The sequence below is a fragment of the Passer montanus genome, unplaced genomic scaffold (assembly GCF_014805655.1).
Source record: "Passer montanus isolate IOZ18808 unplaced genomic scaffold, ASM1480565v1 scaffold63, whole genome shotgun sequence".
NCBI lineage: Eukaryota > Metazoa > Chordata > Aves > Passeriformes > Passeridae > Passer > Passer montanus.
This window is the reverse complement of record NW_024371371.1, coordinates 2,212,194-2,231,639: the sequence shown is the minus strand read 5'-3', so window position 1 is coordinate 2,231,639 and position 19,446 is coordinate 2,212,194. Positions and strand designations below refer to the sequence as shown.

The window sequence follows — 19,446 nt, the reverse complement described above, 5'->3', positions numbered from 1 at the left end:
TGTAAACTCCTTGTCTCAGGCCAGTGCTTGTTTAATTTTTTTTCTTCATTAGAAAAATGAGGCACTTGAGGATTTGTAACTTCATGTGCCTGGCGACATAAATGCTTAAAAATGAAGGAGCTGAAGCATCTAATATTCCTTTGCTTTTCTGAAGTTTTCTGGCTTTCCAGTCTATCCCTTAAGCCCCTTTCCTGCTGTGTGCTGTGGTTTTGTGGCCAAGCATGACCGTTCCCAGAGCTTGGGCCACAGTGCAGCCCTGGCTGCAGCAGAGAGAGGGCAGCCAAGCACACGGTGAGAGCACAGCACAGCCACGGAGAAGCCAGCAGCAGCAGCAGATGATGGCCTCTGAACAGAGAAGCTCAAAAGCCATACCTCAGACTACTTCACGTTCTGGGTTTGCATCTATTGTGTTTGTCCACTCCTTTTTTCTCCCTGTTTCTCTTCCTTGTGTTACCTCTTGTCCACTCAACAACTTGCCTACTCTCTTCAACAGTTATCTGTGTGCTGAGAGTTTGTCAGAGATCCTGGCTGAAAGCAGTAGGGAGTAATGCTGCAGGAAATAGAGTGTATTAAACCTTAAGAACATTATATCTGACAGGTCTAGTAGGATAAGAGAAGTTGCAATTAAGTTCTTCAACATAGCACCAGTACCTCCTGGCCCTGTGCCATCTGCAGAGAATGAAGTCCCACTCCCTGCAGCATGTTTTTACTCTTTCAGCTTGCAGGAAGGGACTCAAAGCACCTGAAAAAAACATCCTGGAACTGCCACAGAGGTTTGGAAGTACCAGCTTTCCAGCCAGTGGCTGTGGTTTGAGGGTCTCATGCCTAAGCTTCACCTTAACTTTAGGCATAAGAGCATTTGCCCTTAAAAAGGTGTTCAGTATCTCAATTTTCCTCATTTATAGAGGCCCTAGAGGTGTGTACCATATGTAAGGTTGTACAAAAATCTTCACCAAGCAGTGGCTAAGCATTGGGTTTCATGTCATTGTGCACCTGAGCCTTTCTGCAGCATTGTCTGGGAAAGACAAACTCTCTTTTCTGTCCAAAATGACTTTAAAACTGCAAGGAAAACAATTGTCAAATGACCGAGATAAGAAATGTCCTAAAGTTACAACAGCTCACTAGAGTACATAAGATACCTTTCTGGGAAGCAAATATGCACTTCTTGCAAAATGTGGCATCAGCACATGTCAGTATCTCAGCATTTAGTCACACCTTTGACTAAAAAAAAAATTAGAATGACAGAAAAAGCCGAAAATCCAAACGTAGAAAAAAACAACAAAAAGAACCAATCACCTAAACCAAAACCAACCACATGGAAAGACTTTCCCCTCCCTTTTCAAAGAGATTATTGTGAATAAAAATACAATGTGGTGATTATGTGGACATTTGGCAGAGACAACAGCTAGTGTTTGTGTAGGAAAACAGCAGTAAGTATAAAGTTGTGGTTAATCATGTAGAGACACAATTCTTCATCCTTTTTCAGTGGCTTTAAAGTTTGCTTTGGCCTTGCCACGTTTAAGGAATAATTTGTTTCAGGGATCTGCTCTATTGGAATTTCATTTTAGTGTTAAAACTGTTGGAGCTTTCAGCCCCCATTCCTGGCAGCAAGAGCTGTTTTGCTTTCTGATTTGATGGCTTTTGTCTTAGTGTTGCAGTATTCCACCCCTCCTCCCCCCAAGCTTTTAATCATGACAAATCTTCTAAATGCAGACAACTTTTTAATCTCATCCAGCATCTTCTGGTTTTCCTGTCAGAGTTAGCCTTTGTGCCAATTTCATCCTACAAGCTGTGATGAGCAGCTGCTCAAAGCACTCCCTGGTGCTGTAGGTGGGCTCAGAGACATGCAGTGCCAGAGCTGAACTCAGTACTAGGAAGCGTCAGGCACAGGATGAGCAGAGACATCCGATTTATTCGCCAATCTATTTTGCTAAGTCAGGCCTAGGAAAAAGGATCAGAGCATCATTTGTACTGTGCCAGTGATAAAGCAGATCTTCTGTTTTCTCCCATGGCTGTAAAGTCTGTTCCTCTTTACCAGATATTATTTATTTTTAAAAATTACAATTTAGAATAGAGCAGTTCCAGAAAACCAAGAAGAGGAGAAAATTAATAAATATCTCCCTGGATATTCCTAAAAGCAGAATTACATTTGTGAAGTTTTCAGACAGCAAATGAAACACAGCATCCAACAGCCTGTATAGTATTGTGACAAGAGTTCTGTGTTGGGATCAAAATGTTTTTGCTTGACATTTCTGAGTCTCCTTGCCCCAGCTGACATGTGAGCGGGGGGATGGTGAAATCAAAACTGGTAGCAGCAGGGGCAAGTGCTAAATCAGATATTTAGGACAGCAGGATCATCTGCAAAGGAATTTCTTTTTGTCCCACGATTGTGTTCTAGAGAGGTTCTGGCCCTGTCCATATGCACATTTCTAGTCCTCCTTCACCCCAGGAGCAGGTGTAAATCTGGACTGAAGTGAGGTGCTGATACACTAAGATAGAAACTGCTTAGCTGAAACAAAGCAATAAATCTTACCTTCTCAGCCTCCATTGCATAATTAATTTCTTAATAAAGTTTCACAGAATGGTGTGTGTTGGGTTGGAAGGGACCTTGATCATCTCGTTCTACCCCACTGCCATGGGCAGGGACACCTTCCACTATCCCAGGTTGCTCCAAGCCCATCCAACCTGGACTTGGACACTTCCAGGGATGGAGAATCCACAGATTCTCCAGGCAACCTGTTCCACCTGAACCACCTTCATTAGAAAAAAATTATTTCACTATTTAATCTAAGCCTGCCCTCTTTCAGTGTAAAGCTATTACCCCTCACTTATCAGATAACCACCTGCAACTGGATTATTATATTCTGAAATGAAATGCCTATCCTGTTAGCCTTTTAATAGATTTTCCAATAGGTGGCATATCAGTTTATCTGAATTCTTCACATTTACAGCCTTGCATTTCACAGTTTGGTGACCCTTTGGGAGATTCAGCTTTGGTAGTAACCCACTGAATGGGGAATTGTGGAGGAGCATTATGTAATAAGTGGCTACCGGCCATAAAATGTCAAATTTCAAAAGCCTGATTTTATTCCTGATGTAATTCTGTCAGTGTCAATGGTTTGTGCCAGGGCTGTTTAGTTTTGAACCTGAATGTATAAAAGGAAAGCTGTAATTTGCAGTCTCCAGTGAACAGTAAAGGATGTAGGCTCTGTGTTGAGATATATAATAGATGCTTGGATTTTGGTCAATAGTTAGTATTTTAAAAGTGAATTGGTTGAACTGTTAATGTAAATGGAAGGGGATTATGAGAGGTGGGGATTCGTATGAAGCTCTTGGAAACCACATCGCAATGCTGCTGTTTCTCACCCAGATCTCTTATTTTATAGGCGCCAGGTTTCGCATCCAAACGCTTTCTCTAATCCTAAATGTTTACGGTTGCCTCGAAGGTACAATTGAGCAGCACCACCCAGCTAGCGCGGAGCAGCGTTCCCCGCCTGGCCGGTGCCCGTCACTGGGCGCGCTCCGGGCACAGAGCGGCTCCTAAAGCACAGACAGACAGCGGGACCCGGAGAAGCACGGGCAGAGCCGGTCCCCCCGGAGGCAGACGGGGGGCGCAGCCCGGCGGGGTCCGGTCCCGGCCGCGCTCGCACGGCCGCCAGCCCCCGCAGCTGCACGGGGCTCCCGCCGGCAGCCGGGTCACGTGTGCGGGCCGTAATCCCGGCGAGGGGGTGTCGTTACCGGGGAAGGGGGCGGCGGGAGGAGGGGCTGCCGCCGATGAGGGCTGAAGCCGGGAGCGCGGCCGGCTGCGGGCGCCGGAGCCGCGGGTGCCGCTGCGGGCGAGGTGGGGGCCGCGGCCATGGCCTGGCCCTGCATCAGCCGGGTGTGCTGCTTGGCCCGCTTCTGGAGCCAGCTGGACAAGTCCGACCTCTCCGTGCCGCTCACCATCCACAACTACTCGGACATCGAGGAGCAGGAGGACGGGCCGGCCCAGCGCGGCGGGCCCCCTCCGCGGGGCAGCGCTCGCCCGCGGCGGCGGCGGCGGCGGCGGGAGGGACGGGGCCGCCCCCCAGCCCGCCCCGGGACGCGCCGCCTGCGCCCTGCCCGGCGGCGGCGGGAGACCGGCGGTCGACGGCCTCGAGCAGCTCCGGCCGCGCTCGCAGGCGGACGGCGGCCACACCACCTCCTACAGGTAACCGGGCCCGGCGAATCCCCCGCTCCGCCCCGAGCCGGGTTGCTCCTGCCGCGGGCGGGGGACGCCGCTCCGCAGCGCGGGGCGGGGGTGCCGGCGGGCGGCCGCGGCGCGGGGGAGCCGCCGCCGAGGGGAGGGGGACGGGGGCTGCCGATCGCCGCAGCCGCCTGTGCTTTTGGAAGTGCGGTCCTTAAAAGCGTCTCTTCTGCCCCGGGGGGGTGCTGGACCCTCTCTGTGCCGGGGCAGCGAAGCCGGCCCCAGTGCGCTCCGCTGCCCGCCCCGCGCTCAGGGAGCGGCGCGGGCTCCCGGGTGGGATCCATGATGCCATCCCTGGCGCAGCAGCGCTTGGCCCACCCGCTGCCGGGAGACACGGCACCCCCGACAGCCGGAGCTGCCCGAGTCCCGTCCCTGCCCAAGAGCCGCATCCCTTAGTGCCACCATCGTTTTCCCTTTAAAACTCCTGGAATGCGACATTCAAGGCGAGCCAAATTACAGCCTTAAAAGATTAGTCAGACAGAAGACATTTTGCAGGATATATCCCCTATGTCATCTAATGGGCAATGGAAAAAACTGTCACGAACCACTTGTCTCAGAGCCTTTAAAAATTGAGTGACGTATCTTATTGCTGTCTTCTTTTCCCTCTGAACAGTATGACAGATTACAGATGTTTATTTTCAGGAACAAGCAGTCAGGTGGAATGCACCTAAACCAAACTTCTGTTCTTATTGACATCCTCCATGGAAGGAGAGGGATTTCAGCTCCCACAGTGCTGCTGTTGAATATTGTATCAGTTTCATGTTGTTACCACATGCTCCCTCATAATGATGTTTGGCAGATTTTAATATACCTATGAGGTATACTAATAGAGTAATTAGTTTTATTCTAACTGGTTCACAAGTATTTAGGCACTTATTGCCTATTATTATCTACCTAGGAGAAATTTCATCACTGCAATTCATTAGATTATTTGTCACAGTGCTTTTAAGACAAACTGGTGCCTCGGGGAGGATTACCAGCCTGCACAGCAGTATTGCTTATCCCACTCCTCCTGCACAGGCAGCTCTGTGCAGTTAACATGCAGACTCTGAAAGGATAACTGCAGTACTTGATTTTATATGCTATTTTCTCCTTTGCCACATCTCACAGGACAATCACAGAGTAATTATTGGTTTTAAGGTAAAGCACTTTTCAATTTCAAACCACAAGGAATTACTTCAGAGAAACCTGTGTAGAACAAGACTAGCAAGATTCATCTTTCAGAAACACATCCCTCTCCACCTCGTTGTTGAAGCTTCCCCTGCCTTTTCAGCCTGACTCGAGGGGAAGGCTGCATCAGCCTGCATTAGAGCCACAGCTTTCCTGTAGCAGTTCAAGTGCTCAGAGTCAGTTCTCTCACCTTCCTCCCCTCTAACTCATCTGTTCTTACACCAGGCTCTCAACTACTGTCATCAAAGAACAAGAAGTTTACAGATCACAGGACAAAGTAATGGCTGGGGCAACATAGCAGCATGCAAACCAAAACAAATTTTACAAAAAGTAAGACTTCAAGGTAGTTGAGGAACTACTCACAACTGAAAGAAGGAGCAGTTAATGCCAAGGATGGAGGCGCAAGCCAGGGCAGCCACACTGGAAAAAAGCTCCCATATAAAACCTTTAAGCTGTTTGGAGGCACAGTAAACAACTGATGCAGACAGAACTATTTAAGTCCAACTACTTTTGACCTTATTCCAGCAATTCCCATAGTTTCTTTAGATTGTCACCTGGAACAATGTCATGTTTAAGTTGCTGTACCACTGAGCACCAAGGCTTCACAACAAGCAGCAGGATAAAAGTTCACAATAGCTTCACAAGCTCCAAGAGTATATTTTCTTTAGATTTTTTTTTAAAGACTAAGCATGTACTTGGCAGAGTTACACGAATTATAAGTTACACTTGGGGTACTGGGTTTGTATTTGGTAGCTTCAGTGATGGCACTCCTGCAGTCTGAAGCAGGGAAGGGCTGATCACAGCACACCCACCTTTGGTAAGCTGAGCACTCACAACCCACAAGGACATTTCCATGAAAACCACTACAGCTCACTCCTCTCCTCTTACCTTATTTTCCAAAGGCAGCACTGCAGTCTGCAAACGTGTCCAATATTCAAGTAGTAGCCAACCAGCACCATTAAGGATTGATATTCTTCATCTTCCTCTGTGACAAAGACCATATACACCCTCCCTGTTTATTAAACTGTCCCTTGGTGGCCATACACAGCCCCACTGTGCTCTGGCAACAGGGATCTCCCAAATTCTTGTAGACTGTACTCCCCCAGAGGTGTGAGGGCAGCAGGGAAGGCAGATCACCTGTGGTAGAGGCAGAGCAAGGGGGTTTCTCTTTACTAAGGCCCATTTTGTCTTGAGGAGGAGGTTGGTGAACCCCATGATGTCTTTGGGGCAGTTGGAAAAAGGAAGAGTGTCCTACAGAGACATGCAGGCAGGAACCACTGCAGCAGATGGTAAAGAGAAGCAAAGGTATGATAACACATGTTTTTTGTAAGACAGTCTCACTGCCTTGCTAGGGAGAACATTAGGGAGATTCCCTCTTTTCTGCTTGCAGGAGTAGCAGCCCTCCCTGTGGGTCAGCCCAGTGAGGAGGTGGGGCAGCCCTGAGGACTGGCTTGTCTGCATGGGGAACTGTGTCCACTCTCCAAGAAATGGGTCATTTGAGTCCTTTGTGCTCCAGGAGCTTCAGCAGGTTCTGTGAACAGCTGGGTCAGGCCCCTGTGAGGCTCTTCCTGGAGGATTGGCTCCTGCAGCGTGGGCACTGCTGGTCAGTAGCCTCCACCTGTACTTTGTGACTCTGCCAGGTCTCAGCAGCTGCCTGGGCTTGCTTGGTGGGAAAGACAAGTTCTGTCTTGAACAACACAATGCAGAAGAGTTGGCATTTTTACATGGTCCACTCCATGCTTTTTATAGCAATAGTGGTTTTCTTGCTCTGTAAGGTGTTGAGATTTCTTTAGGTTTTGTACTTTGGGTTTTTTTTTAATTCAGGAATTTTGACTCTGACAGCCTGTTGTGTTTCTGTGAAGCACCCAAGTGTAATGTTGAGTCCCCTGTAACATTCAGCACCATTTGATGCACCTTTGTATTATCAGTGCAATGCTCCTGTGAGACTTCATTCTGCATTCTGCTTTAAGCTCAGAAGGAAGCACAGCTGCACACAAATCTGTCTCTATATAGTGAAGCTGGTCATCATGACCTGGCACTTCCCAGAACAAAATAAACCTCTGGGATCAGTGATTGAGACTGGAGGAATCTGTCTATGGCCAGAGTAAAGAGGTGGAGGGGGTGTTGGAGCAATACCTGTACTACTGAGGAAGTGAAGATTTTTTGTATTTTGAAATAATAACTGAATAAAAGGTGGAAGAACAGCACAACTGTCTGCCCTACAAACTGCCCTACAACTTCCCTACCCTATTGCCCTGTGTCCCCAGATCTTTGGGCAGCTTCTCTCTCCCTCCAGTCCCTGAATTTGGCTGGAGTTTTGCAGGGTCTAAATTAAGTCAAACCCAATGGGGCTGCATTGTGGGAGCTCAGGCACACAGGTTAAGGCAAATCAATACAAGCTGCACTTGAAAGCCTAAAATGGGATGTGCTCCAACTGTGAAAAGATCCTGGGGACTGCTGCAGAGGGTTGCAGTAGATTACACCTTACTGATGCTGGAGGAGGCAGAAGAAAGTGCTGAGTGGCCTCTCTGCACCTTCCCAAGGGTTTGTCCTTTGGCATCACGGAAGTGACTTGTCCCTTCAGCAGTAAATTGCAGGTGCTATGTACTTTTGGCTTTGCACACAATTAATTGTAGTACTAGGTCTTGATTGCATTTAGCAGACGGTCTAGAAATAGAGAAGTGCTTTACTTAGCTCCCTTAACAGAGGATGAGAGAAGTTGGTGCTGTCAGCAGGTATCCCCACCTGGCTCTGTTCTCTGGATGTCATCTTCTTGCCTTGTTAGAAGGCAATAGGGGTGAAGGCACAGCCTCTCTGTCAGGGCCAGTACTGCTGGGAGGAGAACCCTGGTCAAGGCTCAACTACAGTATAAATCACTACAAACATCAGTTATCCCTTCAGTAACCTGCCAGGAATACACTTCAGGCGTGTAAGTGAAAATATTGCACCAGAGTTGTGAGCAGTTGTTTTGCTTCTTTTCCCCTGACCCATCATCTTTACTTGTATTGGCACTTGGGCAACTGGGAGATGACTGCAAATTTCTGCACACACATACAATGCAGGCCCTGAGCAGAGCCCAGTCTCTGCAGCTGGGGTTTCCATGGCAGGTATTTTGAGTAGGTGTGAGAGTCAAGAGCACCCAACTTGGCAGTAAATAACACCAAACTGGGACCCTAAGATAGGAAGGTTTCTTGCTCACTAGAGTGAGCCATGTTGTTCTGATGAAAACAAAACCTCATAAAGAGCTGGAGTAATTAAGGGGAAAGGTGTCTGTTGTGCCATTGCTCATGATTTTTGGGAATAGCAGGTGGAAGATGCCTCAGCAAACTGAATTCCCACCTTCTTGTACAAATACTCAGCACATGCCATTCCATGACCATGAATCAAACATCCCCCCATGAGGAGGGATCCCACAGAGTGAAGGCTTTTCCCCGTAACTATGGATGCACTCAGAGTGTGTTACTTGGCTGCCTGAACATTCATCTGCCTTCAAATAGTGCTTGTGCAGAAAAGCAATGTGAACTGTGGTGACTCCTTACTTTAAAAAGCATCTTATTATTTTGCTGTGCAGAAAACAGCAAAAAATACCTGAGCTTGTGTTCAGCAATATATTGGATCAGAGCATGCACCTGAGCCTGCAGGGTTAATAGTACTGTGTATGAGGAGCTCCATCCTTGATCCAGCAAGATCTTTAAAGGCATGCTTATCCTTAATAATAGCAGTAAATCTTTTATAATCAAGGCTTACAGTTATCTTTACATTCTTAAGTATCTTGCTGCTTGGGGAAATTAATACTCAAGCCCCTGATTTTTATGCTATTTCAGAAGTAAGCTTGCTTGGTGCAGACATTGGGATGGATCCAGAGAGTGCCACTGTGCACTGCATAGCCTGGCTGGGGTAGAGAGGGCTTGGAGGGGCACAGAGGTGTGTGAGGAGAGACACAGTGGGGCTGGGAATAGAGAGGGTGTCTGTTGTGCAAACTGTGCTGTAGAACTGAAATTGGGATTCAATGTTTCTTAAAGTAGGAGGCATTTTCCTCCACTTAAAGTCTTTTCAGCCTTATATTAGACTGCAAGAATGGAAAATGGGTGGATGGCAGAAGTCAAGACCCTCAGACCTACCCACACATCCCCAGTCACATGGTTCTGATAAGAGAGAAGCAGCTGCCTGTCCTGTCACACCAATGTAAGTGCTCCTTCCTTGGGCATCTGCCTGTGAGCAAAGCAACTCCCTAAAACTCACCCTGAGATAACAGTTTGAGTCTTAGGGTCTTGTACTTTCATTCAAGTCTTTTGCTGTTGCTTCCTTCTTGTGACTTATGAACAGCTCCAAACAGGTACTGCCTGACCTTACTGGAGGTGAGAGTTGAGACAGGAGATATCCAAGTGGCTTCTGCTTTCCTCCTCTGTAATTCCTGTGTGCTGTCTATCTTTCTGCTATATCTTTTCTCTACCCCTCTATTTTTCCCCCCTCCTGAAGCCTTTCCCCCATTTCTATCCTCCTGCTGGGCTCTTTGGCTGGATAGGAGAATGGGCACAATCTGCCTCTGTGTCTGAGGGTTGGAAGGGCACCCCAGCAGTGTCTGACACAGCTCAGAGGAGAAGCAGTTTAATGGATCCCTTATCCAGGAGGGCTCCTGACTTTGTCGTGCAGAACTCTCACTGTGACCATGACTTGTAACGTTTGCAATCTTCCATTTGCCAGGAGACATCATAGCACCCTCCCTGACCTGTGGAGCTCTTTGCCAACAAGTGGACTGAGCTGGTCCCTTGGGAGAGCACTGCTGGCCACCCAGCTCTGCCTGGGCAAACCAGATGAATGGCCCTGGCAGTAGTCCATGAAGAGCTGTGTTGCAGACAGGGGGACATTTCACACCCCACACTTTCAGCCAAAACCTCTCCCACAGCAGTCTGGCTTCCCCAGAGGACATCTACAATAGTTTGTACTTTCAAAAGAAAATAACAGACACCCCAAGCTGTGAACACAAGTTTCCTTCTAAAATGAAATTTGGAAGAATGTTCATTATGCTTTTTAATTGTCACTGATGTGATGGGTATGAGAAGGAAGGAGGGAGAAGAATGAAAACAGAGTAGGTCAGGCAGTGTAGCTTTGAGTTATTGTCAGCTATACTGACCATATACTGACCAGGTCAGAATGAGCCTTTTTCTCCAATTCTTAAATAAGCCATGTTATGCAGTGGCTCAGAACCACCACTGATAATTAATCATGCAAAGCAAACTGACATAAAGATGAGGTACTAAAATGACAGCTGTTCTGGCATTGGTGCTTCATGACTGTCAATGCTGAAGATAAATCTGTATGGAAACAGCAGCCCCAGTACTGCAAACAGCACTGTTGGGATTCCCACTGTCTGCCTCCCTGTGCCTAACAGAAGTGCCCTACACCTTGGTGAAATTAAAAGCTTTCTGGGCTAGATGTTCACTAGGTCAGTGAAATAAGATGGATTTTGCAGACAGCTTTCTCTGCAAAGAAGAAAACATTAGTAGAGCACATGAAATGGGGAAAGAGCTGGAGGCAGCACATAGGCTGGTCATCGTGTAGCTCACAGCATCCAGCAGCTTGAGCTGCAGCAGCAGCAGACACTGTGGTTGGAAAGAACAGAAGGACCAATCCCAAAAGCATCATTCCCAAATCATTCCCTGAAGTCTGCAAGGCCACACGATGAATGATGATGGGGCCATCTCTCCTGCCTGGCCCCCTGTCTCAGCTGTTTGACAGCCTGGTACAGGCAGTGCTGCTCACCCGGGGGGAGGTGGCACATAAACAGCAGCTCAGTGAAACAGCTCTCATCAATGCTGGGCTTCATCACAACACCCTGCTAATTAACAGTCCAGTGCTTTTTTTTTATTTTCTAGCCTATACATTGTTTGTACTCCCACTTGCTCCATCTCTCATCACCACAGGGGTTAAACTGTCCCAGCAGGCCACAAGCCTCCCTCTCCACACTGCACTGATTCAGAGCTTCCCCTGCAGACACATCCCCACACATTACAAAAGAAATGCCTTTTCTCGAGCTCTATTATCCGATTTTGAGAAAGAGCAAAGAAACAGTTGAAAAAGCAGTGATGTATATGATCAAAGAACTGGGACAACCCACTTGCAAAAAGCTGCTTCTTAATTATTCCTAGAGTGAGTTAGAGGTAAAGAAACAGCAGTACACAAAAACCAGCCCTTCTCTTTTGATCACTACTGTTTTAAAGCCTGTGTGCTACTCTGGAGGTGTTTCTTTCACAACCCCAATGGTTTAATACTTCAGGTACCACCAGGTCATTTCATTTATGGAGATCAAAAATCTCACCTTTAGGCTGCAAGAGTTTAGGACAAAACAGAACCTCAAGAGAGCCTGGTCACTGAGTTCTGGGCCTGGAGGCTACCCTCCCTCCCCTGCAGGTCCTTGCAGTCCCAAAGTAACCCGACAACTGCTGCTGTGCTGTCTAGGCACAAGGGGAGGAGGAGAGGGTGCAGCAGGAAGGATGAAGATTACTTTCCAGCAACAGCAGCCAGTCTTACATATTCACTCCCAGCAGCAGCTGGATGTCACACTACACGGGGTACAAAGGGGAAGACAGTCACTATTCTTGTCACTTAACATCTTAAACTAAGTAGCATTAAAACCAGGTCATTCCTCTTCCCCAGGCTTTGATCAGATTGACTCCACTGATGACTCCAACACTGATTTCTAGTCCAGTCACCAGACTGATGTTTGGGCTCATGTTCTTTCTGACTCTTGGCTGTGCAGCTGGAGATGGGAGCATATATCCTGCAAGCTTAGAAGCAGAGCAAATTTAGTTAGCTGCACTTGTGTTAAGTACTTCAGCTCCCAAAAGGAGTTAAGCTAAGTTGTCTCTGTTTTGCTCTGCCCTTCACTTTTGGCTCAGATTTCTGGGTTCCCCCAGAGCAAAATCCCAGTTCCAAACAGAAATGCTGCTGTGGTGTGGGCCATGACTGTATCTGCCCTGATGTTTCTGATTCTGTGGGGAGCATTTCCTCAGTGCATGTAGGTGCTTCAAAAATAGTTTTGACTATCCAGGCTGAGAGGAGAATGGTTTGACTTCCAGCCAAAATGAGGGTCTTGTGATCCAAAAGGATTGTGCTTGGGGGCCTGCCAAATCAGCAAATGATCTGCTATAAAGCATTGAGACAGAGTTGGCTGCACAGGCAGGCAGCACAGTCATTCATTGAAAGCTGGAGACACACTCCATTGCAGCAGGGAGACCAGTCAGTGCAAGGATGAATGGTTAGGAATCAATGCCACCAGCATTCTTGAGGAAATCAGGCTTTATGTGGAACAGCAGGTTCCAGTTCCTAGAAACTGTGGGGGTGTAACTGATGGTTTTGTACCATTTTGCTGGTATTTTGCCCAATAGCTGTGTCCTCCCTCTGGTTGTGCAGCAGGACAGAGGTCAGATTTAGCTCTGCTTTCATTCACATCTGGGATTCCTGGCTGAAAGGTTGCCTTCTTGGGGCATTGCTTGGCCAAAATCACCTTTCTTCAAAAGTGCTGCCTTATCCTGAGGTGTTGCAGGAAGGGAGCAGGAATGCCACCACCAGCACCAGGGATGCTGCATGGGCACTCACCTGCTTCCTGAGCAGGCCCAAACAGCATGGTGCAGAGAAGGCAGAAGGTGGCAGCTCAGGACAGCAAGAACAAAGTGATTATAAACAAAATTTGCAAGTGACATAGACAGCCCTGACAGGGGCCTGGCTTTGCTTTCCAGCACCAGGAAGTTCTTCCATAGGACATTATCCATAATATACTACAAGGATCAAGTCTAAACTACACATTCTAAATTAATACTCCACACTTATGCACTTTGAGTTAGATATTTAAAAGAGGAATTTGCAGTTATTATAAATATAGCATGCTTGGAAAAATGAAACTCAGAAAGGCTGTGATCAAAGATAAGCTTGACACATTAAAACAAGTCTCAGTCTTACCCCTTGATCCTGTATATAAGCAGATAGTAAAATGCAGTTATTTAACCATGGCAGGGTATGAAAATAAGATTGTCACATCTCGGTTAGTCACCTCTCCTTTTGCTACAGAAGCTGCCTGAATTCGTTGCCAGAGATACACACACATAAACAGAGCAGACTTCTGTCTTCCTCTGAGCAACAAGGCAGCTCAGCTGGCTGCTACTGCAGCATCCAGCAAGTCCTGATGGCAAGGGCATTAGTGAGGCCTGTTTGTGGCAAGGCGTGCAGAGAAGCAGAGGAAAGCTGCAGAAGGGAGCTGGCAGCTGAACTAAGCAGACCCTGCAATGCTGTTCTTTGGTGCTCTCAAAAGGTGCTGCCCCTTTCTCAGTGCAGTCTCTGTGCATTTCTCAGATGACCCTTGGCTGACTTATTCTTGGAGCAGCAATGCCTTCTCAGACATCCTCATGCAGATTTAAAGCACTTCCCCCCATCTGAAGAAAAATCATCAGCGTAAGCATCTGCCAGCTGAGATGGTGTCTCCCTTTGGATGCATTTCAGACTGAGCTGCACAGCTGTGCAGCACAGCACACACTGGCAAACACTGCTGCTGAGAGAGCCACAGCCAAGTATGTGAACATCAGCAGGCTCTTGGCATATGTGAGGGCCACACATCAGCCCACAGTGTCTTACAATGGAAGTGGCCAACGTGCCAGACAATGTTTTACATTGTAAGTGGTCTGTGGGCTAGCATGCAAAAAGTAACCCTGACTTCTTACCCAGGAGGGAAGCATCAATGACCTCCAGGAAAGAGCACATTTTGTAGGGAATAAAGAAGAGTTAAGTCAGGGAATACAGTTAGCCCAGTCTGTGCCCTGTTCCATCTTTCAATCTGGGCTTTCTGAGAGAAACGGGCTGCTAGGCTCAGTTCTTTTATTGTCAGTATGCCTCAGACAAGGTCAGCCTTGCAAGCTGATTGCATCCCACCTTGCCTTCTGGCTTTGCAACCACTCTGAGCAGAAGCACCCTGTGATAATGTTGTCTTTTACGAGTTCTTCTGTCTTGACAATCTCATTTCAGACAAGAGTATCGCCCATGGACTGGAGCAAAACCATCCAAGCCTATAAAGTCAAAACAAGGTTTCATTATCCCAGAAGACCATTTTGTTCAAGAGACAAGCTACAAGGCAGACTTTAAGGTAATTAGCAGTTTTTAAAAATCCTAAAGTCAATGTGAATAATGCCCAAAGTGCACATCAGGAACTCCTCATATTTGATTGCTGCGGTGCATGTAGGATAAAGCCACATCCTCATGGGACAACTGTTTTGTCACTGCCCATTAGGCAATGTGGCCATCCCTTGCCTTCAAAAAGGCATGCTAGATAATGTCATACTGTAACTGATCATATTTCAACCCAAGACAAAGATTTTAAACTGGAAGGAAGTTCAAGATCTACAATTCCCTCAATGACACACACCTTATGTACAAGGTGTGTGTCATCAGCTCTCTGTGTGTAAGGTGCCATTAACACCTCCTGCACTGACTTGGAGCAGTCAGTGGGGACTAGCACTGGGGTTGCAGAGTGAGATTTGTCCTCTGGGCACAGGTGTTTACCTGGGAATCCTTGCAGATCACTGCCTAAGGAACAGCACCTGCCCAGACAGCACAAAACTCCCCCTTGCTGGTGTGGGCAGAAGGTGCCCAGACTGTGAATGCCAGGGAGGACATGGCTGTGATGAACACACAAGCTGCACACCTCTGAGACTTCCTTGGGATTTTCCTATGAGATTCTACAATTTTTTTCTGTGAGTTTCTCTATACCAGCAGAGATAATTTTATTGCTGTGAAATACAGGTGCTGTTGAAAATCCCATGAAGAAACATTCTGTGCTCAGCATTTTCCCTGGCAGGGCCCCCCACACTCCCCATCCCCAGAAGAAAGGAAAGTGCACACTGACAAGGCTCTGTTTTAGCTGCTTTTTGCATTAGACCACCAAAGAGAACAGCACCTCCCAGTCAACCACAGGAATTGCTCACAGCCTGCACTGAATGACTCAGAATGCAGGGCTAGGGCTGGGGCTGAACTCCCCAGCCACAATGTGCTCTGCCAGTAGAGGTAACAGCAACTACTCCAGGGCCACATGTGAAAAGTAAATCTTTGCCTTGGAGGAGACAAGGAAGAAGTGTTTAATCAGCAGACAGTCAAGTGCCTCCTCCGCAGAGGATTGCTGGCACACTGCTGCGATGAGGCTCACGATGGGTATAGCCAGCTCTGCTGAAAGTGGGACAGTGACCTCAGGCAAAACAGAATTTGCAAACCTCACCAAAATTTCCTCCTTGTTCTGAATAGTCTGGGCTGTTTACGGAGGTGCAGTGATGAGGGTAGACCTTGCATTTAACCCTTTAACCTTGTATTTGACCCTTGTTAATTTAATTTTGCATTTTGACCCTAAGGAGTAAAAATATGGTGTTTTCCAATTTGTCAGATAGGATGCAAAGAAGGGGGTCCTAGATAAATCCCTGAAGGTCCCTATTCCAGTTCTTGAGGAAAGAGGAGACTAGAATTCTGACACAAACACATGCTACCAAGGCCACAGCACTCTGAACGTCCTGGAGCCCCAGGGCACCATCACAGTCTCTCTAACAGACATCATGGCAAAGGTGTAGTCAGGAATGAAGATGCTGCCAAGATGCCACCAGTCCAAAGAGAAGTCAGATTCTCCCTGGTTCACATCTGGCCATTAGGATTTTCCTTCTCACCCGAAGCCCCTGACTTTGCCAGATGTGGAAATCAGATTTATGGTATGTCCTGACAGCCTACCTGTAGGACTCAGGCTGCTGGTTCTCCCCAGCCACTGAGCTGTGCATATGTTGTTTGTGATATCACACTTGTTCCTTAGTGTCAGATGCAGCCCCAGAGGAATGGAAAAATCAGAACAATGAAACAACATCAGCCAGAGATCAATAGCTTTCCCTGTACTCTTTGCCTATAGTTTTGCACTTCTTTCTCTGCTTGGATGGTGCCATCAGCATACCCAGCAGAGCTTTCAACCCTTTCATGTTTTATGGCCAGATTCACCCCGAGTCCTGGGCTGGATGCACAGTCAGTCCTATATAAAATAATTTGAGTTTTCAGCATTAGGGATGACAGAAGCATCCAGGTGTCCTTCATGCTTCAGTACAACTACAGAGGCTATATATTGCATGAAATTCTGATTCCACAGACATCAGAGAAAGTGACCATTGTTATCTCTGCCTTTCCTCCAGGCGTGAGAAGTTTACATCCTTATCCAAGTCCTTGCAGTTAAACAGCCTGGCATGTCCAGTAACCAGTTTGTCTCCTTTGGGTCCTCCAGGTCTGCACCTCTATTCACAGCAGACATGGACTGTGGCCCCATAAAGCATTACAATGGAACATTTTTATGGAGCCTGGATGGCATTCTCCAAAAGCTTAAGGACCAGACACACACCACTCTAATTCCTCTCACTTAAATCCAGCACCCATCCAGCAGTGAATTTGTTGTGATGCTTGTAGAGTGTTTGCAAACATCCCACCTGCCCTTGAATCACCCTGTACAGCAAGACCAATCTCACTGATGCCCAGCCACGGGGTAACACTTGGGTAGTGGTTACAGGGAGAGCAGATAGATCCTCACAACACCCCAGGCCCCTCAAACTCTCTTTGACAGCTGAATCCTGTGTCACACTAATGCTTTTCTCCCTTCCTCCCCCACTAGATCCCAGAGGTGAAGACCAGGTTCTCCCCCAACCCTTCTGCTGTTTTCCAGGCGCCATCACGGATCCTCAACGTGTGAACCTGGACCCTCCTCACACCCAGGCAGCTTAAACGTGGAGTTTCTGTTAAGATGTATCACTATGCAATTTTCATGAGGAGTGTTAAGATCAAAGACCCGGTGTTATCAAAAGCAGCTCCAGTGATTAATGATATGCACACACACTTTCTGTTAACACGACAAACCGCAAAGCGCTTGGTTCAGAACTGGCAGAGCACGCTGCAAGGAGTGACCCAGTTTTTCACAGGAGCAGGTTCATTACTATGCCAGCTGACGTCACATTAGGAGATTGACTTTGGGCAGCAAAGGCAGGATTGCAGGCAACATCCCTCCTCAGAAATACACAGGGTAGGAGGGAAAACACTCGCAAGCAGGATGGATAATTAAAACCCAAACCAGTTTTATTTAGCAACACCCTCTAAGTAGGCCACCGAAAGACAGGGAGTAGTCTGGCTGAATGCTGAGCTTTTTGGGGGGGTTTTGGGAGTAGGACCTCAGATGGCATTGCCAGAAAGCACAGCATCAAAGGGGCTGGTCTGAACTTCCAAAGTTGTTTTAGAAGCTGGAGGAAGCCAGTGTCACTGAACTCTAAAATAAATCTGGCACATGCAGTGTCTTGGGCCTTTAAGGCTGGCAAGCTGGGTATTTCCAAAATTGGAGAGCTGATGCAGGAGCAAGGGAGGACTGAACCCCAGGAGATAGCCCTGACAGCAGTGCACCAGACTGGTGGGGAGAGGAGTGCATGGATACATCCAGGCACCCACCAGACTCCTCCAGAGGATCTAAGAAACTTATGTAACTTGTATAGCTGTTAGGGTGACTGTAAATATTGTACATGGATTTTACCTAAAGCAATTTGTGATCCTTTAATCAAAAGGATATGCTTATACTTTTAATAAATGTTAACTCTTTGCATATGCAAGGTGGAAAATATTGCCTTGAAATTCCTAAATTATCGCCTGTACATTGGTAATGCTAATGCTAGGAACAACCACAAGCGAATGTTACTTAGATATTCTTCTTAAAGAGAAATGTAATGTAGAATGTAAGCCATCTGTCATTTTTAAGATAGGCTGTTTCAAGTGTCATTGTTCTGAAGCTGATTTTTTTAGACTGCTGTGCATTTAACTTTTGCTGAGGTACATGTGTTTCAAGAAACCATTTTTTTAGCCTTTGTTCATAGAGACTTTACAATTTCTATTTCGATAACATGCAATGATTAGTCTACTGCTTATTTAATGGATTTACTAATTATTTTGGAAAAATAAATTGGAAAACTTTTAATTTGCGTTTGCAACACATGTGTTGTCCAGAACAAGGGAAACTATCCTCAGACTTGAACAGTGATCAGATATTCATTAATCTGTAATAAAACAGACTTTTACACAGAAGGATTTTTTCTTAACCTTCTTACTAGCTGAAGTCTAAGACAAATTCAATGAACTTTGGGGATTCTGCTAAAACGTATGCATTGCTGATAATTCCCATAAGAACAATTTTTGAGCTGTTGGCATGTGAATTGTACTTGCAGTACATGCAGACAGCATCTTCTCACAGTATTATGTGAGAATTTAATGGTGCCATCCCTGTTCTCTATAGGGGGACCGAATACAAAGCACCTGCAGGAAGCTGCATGTGGCTGGGACAAGGGATGGCTCTTCCCACACTCATCCTTGGAGAAACCTGCAGAAATCCCAGTGCTTGCCAAAATAATTTTTCAGGAAATTCATTTGAAGCATTCAAACTGTGCTAAAAGAAGTTTTGCATGTTAGATGTTTCCAAGAATTCAATCTGCTTGTTTAATCTCTTTATAATGTTTTTAATAGTTTTGTTCAAACAATTTAAGTTCATTTCAATCCTGGACTTTATTAACAGCAAGGGAAAAAAAAGTAAAAAAGGAAATTGTCTATTATCTCTTCTTATTTGACTGTATTTCTTAAAAAAATGACCCAGGTTTAAACAAATTGGTAATATAATAAGCTTGTATTTTATCAAATGGACTGGATTTAATTTAATAAATTAAAATGTATTTTGGCTATTGGTTCTCTCGCGTATTTTTGTTGTTATGGTTGTAAAATACAACCCTCAGGTATTCAACCTTGCAGTACAATTTGTCACTGCATGATAGCAGGGCACACTGGACACCAAGCAAGGCATTGGGAATGCATTCAGAGCCATCAGTGTCAACTCCTTACTCCTGGAGCTTTCCCCCAGGCACAGCCCCCAGCAAGGACAGCTTGAAGGCACACTCAGAGCTGTGGCCCAGCTGCATTCCCTATGAAATGCAGAGGTTTGACACACTTTGATGTAGATGCCATGCTCT

The 19,446-nt window shown here is 46.6% G+C and overlaps 1 protein-coding gene across 1 annotated transcript; it reads left to right on the top strand.

Annotated features, from left to right (window-relative positions):
• Window positions 1-3,526: 3,526 nt before the first annotated feature.
• MAP6D1 (MAP6 domain containing 1) lies at window positions 3,527-19,166 on the top strand. The gene is given in 4 exon segments (XM_039728026.1): window positions 3,527-4,026; window positions 4,028-4,189; window positions 14,411-14,528; window positions 17,067-19,166. Coding segments are annotated over 4 exon segments (528 nt in total). The 5' UTR covers window positions 3,527-3,856; the 3' UTR covers window positions 17,145-19,166.
• The last annotated feature ends 280 nt before the right edge of the window (window positions 19,167-19,446 follow it).